The sequence below is a fragment of the Alternaria ethzedia genome (genome assembly GCF_023757985.1).
Source record: "Alternaria ethzedia strain BMP 0044 chromosome Unknown scaffold_16, whole genome shotgun sequence".
Lineage (NCBI taxonomy): Eukaryota > Fungi > Ascomycota > Dothideomycetes > Pleosporales > Pleosporaceae > Alternaria > Alternaria ethzedia.
In genome coordinates, this window is record NW_026056209.1 from 305,451 (window position 1) to 316,057 (window position 10,607).

The window sequence follows — 10,607 nt, forward strand, 5'->3', positions numbered from 1 at the left end:
ACTAGCACCCATTTAGTGGCAGGTACTCACTGCATCGTTACGTCGCGCCTCAGAAGTCTCCATCTGCTGCACGTCCAAAGGCTGCGGGACCAACTCCCTTGTCGACTCTGAGAACGACGTCTCGTAAAAGCTCGGCGGAAGTTCGAGCCGCTCCGTGAACTTCGAAGTCGCAGGATCCGACTGAGGGGCTGGAGACTCGCATCGCTTTGGTGGTGGAGGAGAAGTAGCAGCAGGAGGAGGAAGAGGAGGAGGAGGAGGCGGAGCCGAGACTAACGGGGAAGCAGGCGGGGTAACGAGCGGTTCAATGTGTGGTTTAGGGTGGAGGCGGATGAAGTTGAAAGATGACTCCTTCTTCTTTGGCTTGTTGATGGTGAGGGAGAGGCAGAAGAGATTCATTGTGGGCATGGTGGCATAGCAGGATGGCAGTATAACTATATGGCAAAATGGCAGGATGACCTGCATGGTTTGGGAGTGGTGAGTTTAAGTAACAGTCGTGATTCTCACGTTCCTGTTTACACGATGCTTGAGAGACAGTGTTGTCTCATCGTTGGGTCGCGTGGTTGTGGACGAACAGTGTGCGACATGGGATGGAATGTCTTACTAGAGACGTTGGTGAAAGAAGATACCTCGCTTCATACGTACACTATTGAGTCTCAACAAGTAAGTATTTTCGAAGACCACACGTGCTTCTACCTCAAATAACTTTTCTTTGCTGGACGCGACTTGAATCGTAGCTAGCTCTAGTGTCGGCGCCTGGATTCTTATAGCACAGGCATGAGCACCTCGCTCATCCATTTCCTCACATGTTCGCACAACTGCTGCTTCTCATGCCCATTGGTCTCCCCAGCATTCTTCGTTCCCCATCTTTCGTCGACATCCAGCGCCAGCTTCTGGAAGAGCTTTCCGACCTCTTCGTCTGCGTCGCTCCAAAATAAACCCTTCAAGTCGCCATCCTCATGTAACCAGTTCTTGAGGAAGTCGCCTTCGACGTGCTTGTGCTTGGCACCTCTCTGAAGACTTTGCCCCAGATAACGTGGATCTACATCCCTAACCAATATCTCACCATGTTGATTGCCAGGGGTGTTGTTCATGAGAACGTTGAAGATGTCGCCACTACGGGGTTTGACTGTGTCGTGTTTGTGTGCGCCCGAACGATTCGACTTCACCTCGATCAGGTTTTGTATCAGGCGAAGTAGTAGACAGGCGGCCTTGGAAAGAATGGAGAAAGAGAAAATCGTGCCATCGGTACAAGCGCCAATGATGTCGTCGACAAGGACTCCGGTGGCCTTTCCTGCAGGATTTGGACGGCACCAAGGTGGGCGGATATCACCGCGGTCGAGACGAATCACAGATCGGGGGAGACATGCTTCAAACAACGTCGGTGAAGCGTTACTGTGTGTCCGAAGAGGTGGCTGGTAGAGACCGGTTACCGAGCTGCTCTTCTTATCGGTGAGTAAAACGAATCGATCGTTGCTACCACCCTCCTTGTCTGGCAAATCCATGACCAGATGTCGCGCGCAGTTGCGCATACCACTATCAGAGAACTCCCGCACAAACTCGAAAGTATCAGGTCGTGCTGACTCCACAACTCTAAAGCAAAGATGCGAGTGCTGGAGCGTCGAAACGTAGACGAATGGCTGAATGACAGACAAGTGGATACCTGGAGAGTGCAGATCTGTTTTACCACGCTGAAACCATCGACCGGCTTCTTCGTCGAAACGATCGATGCACAAAGACTTCCCGACGATACTGACTGTCGTCTGATTGTCCCACAGCGCTATGCCATAGACTGGATCGTTATATGTTGACTGTTTCTGCAAATCCAGCTTGGAGCCCGATTTGCCAGTGTTGAAGATCAGTCGCCTTCCACTATGCTGCGCGGAGCCGGTCTGGATTCCGGTGCCAATAATGATGAGATTGTATCTCTTACTGTCTTTGTTCAAGAACTGCCATTCGACGATGGAATATACCCTCTCGGCATTCATCAAAGGAGCCTGAGCAACGACTAGTCGCTCCACCGGCGCTTCCACCTCCTGTTTGATCTCGACATCATCTGTCGGTCTGTCGTCGCGCACCCTCAATAGCTTGATCGATGAGTGCAAGACTCGTTCGCCAGAAGGTGGCCCTCGTCTCTCTTTCGCTTCCATAGTCGACACTAGTACTCGACGTAACTTCTGCATGTACAGTATATTGCTCGGCTTAGCGCCCGTGCTGAGTTTCCTGGGAATGATTTTGGAGTCGTGCAAAAATGTAGAAGGCATATCCTGACTTGACCATTTTACGTCTGCATCCAGTTGCGAGAAGAGAAGACGATCTCCGGCGACTGCAAACAGAAAGCCGCCGAGGTTCCTTCCAACAACGTCTAGTTTCGGTAGAAATGGCAGTTGATAGATTGCCGATACTGGGGATTGATTGTACTCGGGGTGGCCGCGATCGGCAAACCATATTGAATCAATGTCGAGACAGGAGAATTCACTTGGAGAGGGGCGCACTCGGCAGAAATCCGATCCACAGGAAACAAACGCTGCAGATACATCTGTTTCGCTGCGGGTTATCTTGGCTGAAGCTGCGCCCATATGGGTAGAGCTCCAGGACGGGGGTGATATGACTGTACGATGTGAGAAGCGTCTCGTATTAGGATCTACTCAAACTTACCACCGTGCTCTAGGTGGATTTGCGAACTCAGAAGAGTGCCATCCCGCATTGCGCACACTAGAACATTCTTGCCGTCCTTGCTCAGAACTGCAACACTCTCACAGAGCTTCTGCGAACCGTTGAGGGTATCTTGGTCCTTCCAGGAGTCTTCCAACATCAACGAGGTCTCATTATACGAGTACTGGAAGAGGAAGACCTTCGAATCGAATGTACTGACGAACACATATGGAAGGCCGTTGATTTCCAGTGTCTCTACGCACGTGGGATCATGAGCTAGCTGGTATTGGAATGAATTTGATCGTTCGAAGTTGCCGCCCTTTGAGATTGGTATGATCTCCAATAGCGCATGACCGCTCTTTCGAGACGCAAGCGCGATGAAAGGGCATGCAGTATGGGTGACAGCCAACAGCAACGGTGAGTCAAACTTCAATGACTCGATTTGTCTCAATGTTGGCCGAAGAAGAGTGCGGGCCTCTCGCCTAGTGATCTGGATCGATATCGTGTCAGACCAAGGACATGCCGAGATGGTCTCCTCTTCTCGCATCAGATCGTCTTCGAGCGGATCATCGTCGCTGGGTGTTTGGAACTTATCCCAGAAGCCCTCTTCCCATGCTCCAGTGAAGTCTGCACGGCTCTCCGGTTGTGTACGGACAATTCGAATTACCAAAGTCTCTGGCGGGAGCGTTATTGAAAATATGGCATAATGCTGTCTCCTCATCGTGCCTTCGATGTCTGCCATATGACTGCCATGGTCAACCACCCATATCCCAGCGCAGCCGTTGATGCCGCTGAAACTATCGTCGACAACAGCTTGTATGCCGCGTCGCAGCTCCGAGATCTCTCCATGTGGATTATTGCCGTTTGCGACAAAGATGGAAGATCGTTGACGTTCGTCTGACGCGCGCGGGCTAGAAAGTTTGGTTACTACAAGGTCTGTAAGAGGTGTCCAATTCGGGATGCTATCGACGAAGGAGAAGTGATTTGCGCTTGGATATTGTACTGCATACGAGTACTCAGTGGGCCAGGCACCGACTTTGCAAAGCAACCCATCATTGCTTGCCCCGCCGGCAATCAGAAGATCTGGGTATTGCTGCGACATCTCTGAGTTGTCGATACCCAAGCATGAAAAGGATGTGTCAATCCGGTGTTGCCAATCACCAGCCTCATCGATCTCCAGAGTGCCCGCTGGTCCTCGCACCACATACACAATACGGCCATCCTCTCTTGCAATGTAAAACACCTCCTTTTGGTAATCGGAGTTGCGCGGCGCTTTATCCCAAGCGGTCCACTTGGGGGCGTGCTTGCCATCGCCTGGTAGTATTGATTGAAGTATTGTCTTGTCGATCGGCACTGTGGTTTGCGTTGGATCTCCAGAGAGAATGTTTTTGTAAACCGAGATGTGGTCGTCGGAAACTAAAAGGAAATCCGGACTCCGGCGAAGTGGTATGAGCAGAGAAGGTATTGTGTCCTCTAGACAGGTCAGCAACGCTCATATTGCTTAGTATGTCTATACACTTACCAGACTGGACAAGGTATCGCTCCGTCCGAGGGGTTGCTTTACTGAGATCCTGTCTGCAATCCCAATCAAAACAGGTGAGCCTGGTCCTCCCCTGGAGGACGACGACGAACAGCAAAACAACGTGGTAATCGTCCTGTCCACCTCCTGATGATAGGAAATCCATGTGCATGATCTGACCTTCAATAGACATGATTCGCTCATCTTCGATAGGCGCAGCTATCTCATTGCTCATCCTGGAATCCCTTTTCCATCTTTCCATCGGCTTCGTCTTGTAGAGGATAAAGCGCCCTTCGTGTGCTGCGACTGCCATTGCTCGACATTTGGGATCTATAGCGAGAAAGGTACCAAAACGATCCAAGCGGGAACTCCCTGCAGGTAGCTTGATGGTCTTCTGGATGAATGTGGCAGTACCTGCCGGATCGTGTTGAGCCCACAAGAACATCAACAATCGGTTTGATAGAGTAAGCACTATGACTTCCGGAGGTAAGGCGTCGTCTCCATTTCCCGTGGTTGGCCTTCTTGCCCTGTGCTTCATGTAATTTTGATGTATCGAAGGACTGCCACTTGTGGTTGCGGAAACTTCACGAGAGTCGCCAAAGACTTTGGCTGTGATGATGCGGCCGCCGTTGAAGTCAGTCTTGGAAGCCACATGGCGGATCTGGCCATAGTCACGGATCTCTTTGACACGTATGAAGTCCTCGCCGACCATGACAACGTCAGTCAGATCTTTGTGACGTATCTTCGCCGGAAGGATGAGTTTGCTCAGCGGTGTCTCAAAGACAGTCTGCGACAGTATGCCGTATTCAGGCACTTGGCTTGTTGGCCTAGGCGTTGCATCCCGCATCTCAACGTCATCTTGAGGCGCGTTGGCCATGATCTGATAAGGGTCGAGCGGTCTGGAAACCCACTCACCGTCGATGAGGCTGAGGCCGTGGGCTTGGGCCATGACGTTTGATTAAGGCCTATTCGGAAGGCTGGAGACAAAGTATAGCTTGAAGACCGAAATCGATGGTGACAGATTCCGCGCACAACACGGGATCAGATCAGACCAGCGTAGGTAGAAGCAACGAAGGCAGACTCAGAGCTGAAACGGATGACATGTTGCTGCCTGTCGCAACAGGCTTGTCAGACACGCTGATGAGGCAAGGAAGTTCAGCAATAGGTACTGGGATCAATTGATGCAACAGAAAGCCTGTCGGATGTGGCAAGGGCTGGATTGGACGGTTAGTGGTGAGCGGAATAGCAGCAGCGACCTAAGGCAACTGGAACCGGGATGCCTTGACCTACTCAAGCCGGCAGCTAGCAGGCCACTACAGCACCCTGGACACCTTCTCAGAGATGGAGTTACCGGATGCACCTACTACTAGCACGCAGCACGTGTAAAGCGCGGAAAGGCTCGTGTAGTGCGCTTCAAGTATCGGAAGGGGGTACCGATCTAGATCACCAGATGATCGTGCAGCAGGGAGTACGATCTTAGTCGGATCGCGGTCGGATCGCGATGGCTATGTGAGTTGGTTGCAAGTCCAGTGGTGCGGCGCAGAAGTTGACCAGGGTACGGGAAGTCTTCCAGCAATGGTTGGTCGGCGTGAAGGTGTCGAGCATGCAGACAAGTGCGCCGACACGGAAGATTTGGCGGCACGGCAGCGTCTCGGGCCTTGATGGCCGCCTACGAAGACGTGCAGGGTGGGCGCGAGTGGTGTTGTCGGGTTACACGGTCGTCACCCCCGCGCAGACAGCGGATAAAAGATGATGGCGATGGGATGGGAAACGGCAAGTGCCGGTAGTTGACCTTCACAAGTCGGTGGGGTGCCAAGCGCCTCGGTTGGACAAGGAGGAAGGCGCGACCCGTCACGTCAACCCGGCAGCTGGGACGCCTACGCGCAACAGCATGTAGCTCCTCCAACAGACATCTTGCCACCCTCTTGCATCTCTTCCCTGCGCTCTCCTGCGCACACGAGGGCCCACGTTGGCCACGTCATCGCGTCCCAGATCCAGCTCTTTCCTGCCGCTGCCGCGCACTGAGGGCACGTCTCGAAATGCGGGCACTGTCATGGCATCACGCACTCCCTCTGGCTCCGTGTCGCGCTCAGTGAGCTCTGGCAGCTTGCCCACGCGACACGCCACCCCCGTTCCCCACCTCACGCCTGCCGAGAAGGAGATGGAGTCTCTGGTGCGCGCCGCAATCGACAATGGCGACGTCACCGCCCTGGTAGACCTCGCGACCAGCCCCTCTGGCCTCGTCAGCGATAGCTTGCGTTGCACTGCTTGTAGGCCTCCCATTGCACGCATCTCCACACTAGGCTGACAACTATAGGGCCTCTCTTGCTAGGATGCTCTGACAAGGATTCAGAGAAGGAGCCATGGAAACATCTCTCCGAGCACAAGGATGAGCATCAGGTTGGCCTGGACGTCAACCGCGCGTTTGTCTATTACCCCAAGAACGGTATGTTGCATATAAGCGAACCATCTCGTGTTTCATGCTGACATGGCCAGAATCTGAGAAGCAGCTCAATCGTCGAAAAGAGCAGCTCTCCGATGTCATCCTCGACGTCCTGCGCCATCACCCCACGCTCTGCTACTTCCAGGGCTACCACGATATCGTCCAGGTCTTCCTACTCGTTCTCGGCCCCGAACATGCCCCCGCTGCAGTTGCCCGACTAAGCCTGCTTCGCATTCGCGACTTCATGCTGTCGTCGCTCGACCCGGCCCTCGCCCAGCTCGAATTGCTGCGACCGATCCTCCGCGCCGCCGATCCCGTCCTGTATGAGCACCTCCCCAAAAGCCAGCCGTCGTTCGCGCTCGCCGGAACGATCACCATGTTCGCCCACAATATACAAGACTACAAGGACATAACGAGGCTGTTTGACTTCTTCTTGGCGCGACATGCGGTTATGCCCATATACCTCTTCGCAGCTGTGGTGCTATCCAAGAGGGAGGAGCTGCTGGAGTACGAGAAGGAGGACGAGGACATACTCTACGTCATGCTAGGGAAGCTCCCAGAGCCCTTTGACGTCGAGTTCCACATCGCCCGGACCGTGGAGCTGTACGAGAGACTACCTCCTGCGTCGCTCAACAGCTGGGAGTGGTGGCGCATCTCGTCCTCCAGCGTACTCAAATCGTCTGCGACAAACAACAGTCTGCGTCATCTTACATTGGAAGACGGCGAGATGCTGTTTTTGCAGCAGGAGCAGGACCTCCGTCGCGCGCAGACCCTGAGACAGGCCGTCAAGACAATACACTACATCAAGCTGCGTGTTTGGCACCACCGCCGGTACGGAGCTGTTGGTCTTGCCATGGTAGTGGGTGCCTATGCTCTGTGGCTCGGCAGGAATGGTCACAACACAGGAGTCCCGCTCTTTGGACCCTTGGGAGGGTACCTGATGAGATTTCTCGGCGGCCCAGCATGAACGGCGCATCAGGAGTTGCGGATACAACAAAAGTGGTTTCAAAGCATAGCATGGCGCTAAGGCAAGATCGGCGCAGCAAGAGGAACAAAAGTTTGAAGAGTCGTTTGGCTCATATAGAGGTATTTCACATCTATCAGTGACCAATTCCCCATTTTGTCCCAGATGGCTCGTCTGTTCTGCTACTGTCTACCACCGTCTATGCGGATATGTGTTCCAAGTTCTAACGAGGCAGTTGACACTTCTCTCGCTCACAGCACGCCCGTAAACGTCGCTAGAGGGTGTACTCAACATCGCAGTACCTAGTCCCAGGACACTACCACCACGTTAGCCAGCCAATCTCACATCCCCATCCTTCTCCAACCCAACTTACCGTATCATGAAACGCACAAGCCCACAGCTTACACTGCTGCATCTGCAGCTGTCGCGTCAAACCCATCTTGGTCTATCAAAGCGTCAGCTCGAATCCAGCAATAAATCTATTTCTCTGTTCTCAGTGGCGGATACGTACCTTCATGCAATACTCAATCTCCTCGTCACAAACGCCGGATCCGGGGATCTCGGATAGCAGGGTTGCGGGTTTGGGGATCCATCGGTAGGTTGTAGTGCGGGGGTTTGTGGTTGGTGTTGCGGCGGAGGCGAGGGGGGTTAGAAGGAGGGCAAGAATGGGTAAGAGGATGGTGTGCATGTTTGGGCAGTTGTTGTTATGGTTGCCTGGTTCGTGTGTTGGGAGAGGAATGCGTGGTAACTGAGTGTTGGGTAAAAGAGGTGGGTGAGAGTGTTGATCAGTCGCATCGGCGTTGTGAAAGATCTTATGACGTTGGGTTGAGGAGTGAATAGGAAGAGAGGATTACTATATCGACTTGGAGTGTCACCGGCTTTCAAGCCTGTCATTGAGCTGGTAAGCCATTCATTTTGGTAGAGGACTACAGGTGATTATACATAGGGTTACCCAAGGTCAGAATGTTCGCCATATCGGAGACATATTGACATCCCTCTTAGGCTGTGCGTAGTTTCCACCACACATCAATCCCATCACCAACCGCCTTCGTTATACTCAAGCTGACGTGGTACTTCATCCTACTCTCTCATGACTACTAGTCAAAATTGTCAGGCACCGGCGAGCCATGAAGGAGGGTGCGGAGATCAGGTTGTAGCACCTCGCCTTGTCCGAGTTTGTAAGTGCAGCGATCGCAGTCCATGCACTACAAGAATGTTAGCCTACTCCTCCTGACCTTGAGAATAAATCACTTACAGCCTCGTCCGCGCACATGCTCTTGCGGAACTTCTCCTTAGTCTCGGCATCAGGTGAGCCCTATCAGCGCGTTAGTCATCGTTCGCAAAGCCCAGATGTATCGTCGTAGTAGAAGAGAACGAGCAGGGAAGGGGAATACTTACAGCGATAAGGTAAAGATACTGCATGTACTCGCAGCTCTTGACCGTCTCACAGACCCTGTTGTCCGGGTAAGGGTACAAGTATTTCGGAAAACCCGCGCATGTCATTCTTCCCTTGGGGAAGGCGGAAGTAGGTCCCTCGGGTTGGCAACCACCTGCCCTGCTGCACTGGTACGGCGCCGACCAGGTACCGTTACTGTTGCATTTGTACATGAAGCGATGATGGCTGTCGCAGGCCCAATCTCCGTAGGCGCATTCAGTGCTGTTGGTTTGACGTTGCATTTTCGACGGACCTACACCACCAGTCTCGCAGTGCGCTTGCCCTGGGTCGTCAGTGATGCAGTCTCCGTAAGTGGTGCACTTCTTCTCGGTATGCCACATCTCGTTGTCTCCGCAAAGCATGAGGGCGTATGCGTCGGAGTCGCACTTTCGATTGCCTGGTGTGCATGGCTCGGGTACGGTCGGTGGAGTAGGTGGCTTCATCCAGCATTGCACGACATCGTCATGCTTGACGCATTCGGAAGTCTTAGGACACATGGTTGATTTCCAGACGTTGTCGACACACTCCTGACGTTTGTTGCCAGAGCAGCGAGACGTGCCAGTATCGCAATACTCATGAGCATCTGGAGTTCCTTGCGAAATCCACGATCGAGAGTCAAGGGATCTGGGAGGAGGAGCAGTAGACAGGATTTCAGGGTCGTAGACGCATTTTGTTTCGCCTTGGCTGACGTATTGACCAGGCACCCAGTGCATGCAAAACTCTTCCGATCCGCAGGTCCCATAGGCAAGCCAGAATTGATCATAGTTGCACATCTCGATGCGGTAAAGACCGTTTGACCAGTTTGAGCATCGCGTCTCGGTCACTGTTTTGCAAGGCTCAGGTTGCGGTGGAGTGCCAGGAGGGAGAGGCGCCGGTGGCAAGTCTGCAGTGGCGCAGGAAGTCTTGTTCATGAGTGTGTTACATACTCCGGGTGTAGGGCATGATTCAATGGCTTTCCATCGGTGCTCGTTGTTGCATGCGACACGCCACTCATTGCCGAGGCAGCGCTCTTCGCCGGGGATGTCGCAGGTCGCGATACAATGACCATGATCATCAGGGTTGTTGGTGTCAATGGTACAGATTTCGGTCTTGCTACATGACTGATCCGACCAGTATTCAGTGCCTTGGGGATTGCAAATCACCACGTCGTTGTAGTCGCACTTTCGAGTGCCTGGCTCGCAGAACTGCTCCGCGGATGGAATGCTGGCAGAGAACACCACAGGTAGTACCATGGCCAGAGCCACGAAGATCTTGTTGAATCGCATCTTCAGTGAGCGTGTAGGATGAGGTGGTATTGAAATGTGGTAGTAGGAGGAGAAAAAGGAAGTTGATGGTGCAGGAAGGGAGGAAGGAGTGGAGGAAGTCGGTATGCAAAGCACATTGACGTACGAAAGGGGGTCGAGCTAGAAGCACGAGCGGTGTAGAGGTAACGGCTGCCTCAATCTCTGAAGCAGGTGATAGGTCGATAGTGAGGGAAAGAGCTACCCCGACACTGACAAACACCCGAATCAGCGAGTAGTCGAACTCATTCTCGAACATTCGCGCCGTCGGTCAACTAATAGCCTATCATTTAGTATGTAATCCAATATTCTAG

At 53.0% G+C, this 10,607-nt stretch overlaps 3 protein-coding genes across 3 annotated transcripts; 1 reads left to right on the plus strand and 2 right to left on the minus strand.

Annotated features, from left to right (window-relative positions):
* Positions 1 to 761: 761 nt before the first annotated feature.
* On the minus strand, positions 762 to 5,120 carry J4E87_006623 (uncharacterized protein; the record flags this gene model as incomplete). Its single annotated transcript, XM_049378225.1, has 3 exons — positions 762 to 2,608; positions 2,656 to 4,125; positions 4,175 to 5,120. 3 exons carry the CDS (start codon positions 5,118 to 5,120, stop codon positions 762 to 764), a joined length of 4,263 nt encoding a protein of 1,420 aa, XP_049232029.1.
* Positions 5,121 to 6,224: 1,104 nt separating this feature from the next.
* On the plus strand, positions 6,225 to 7,581 carry J4E87_006624 (uncharacterized protein; the record flags this gene model as incomplete). The annotated part of the gene is made up of 3 exons (XM_049378226.1): positions 6,225 to 6,441; positions 6,489 to 6,617; positions 6,668 to 7,581. The coding sequence occupies 3 exons, from the start codon at positions 6,225 to 6,227 to the stop codon at positions 7,579 to 7,581; spliced, it is 1,260 nt and encodes a 419-aa protein (XP_049232030.1).
* A 1,094-nt stretch (positions 7,582 to 8,675) lies between these two features.
* J4E87_006625 (uncharacterized protein) lies at positions 8,676 to 9,510 on the minus strand (the record flags this gene model as incomplete). Its single annotated transcript, XM_049378227.1, has 3 exons — positions 8,676 to 8,783; positions 8,834 to 8,893; positions 8,977 to 9,510. 3 exons carry the CDS (start codon positions 9,508 to 9,510, stop codon positions 8,676 to 8,678), a joined length of 702 nt encoding a protein of 233 aa, XP_049232031.1.
* Between the last annotated feature and the right edge of the window lie 1,097 nt (positions 9,511 to 10,607).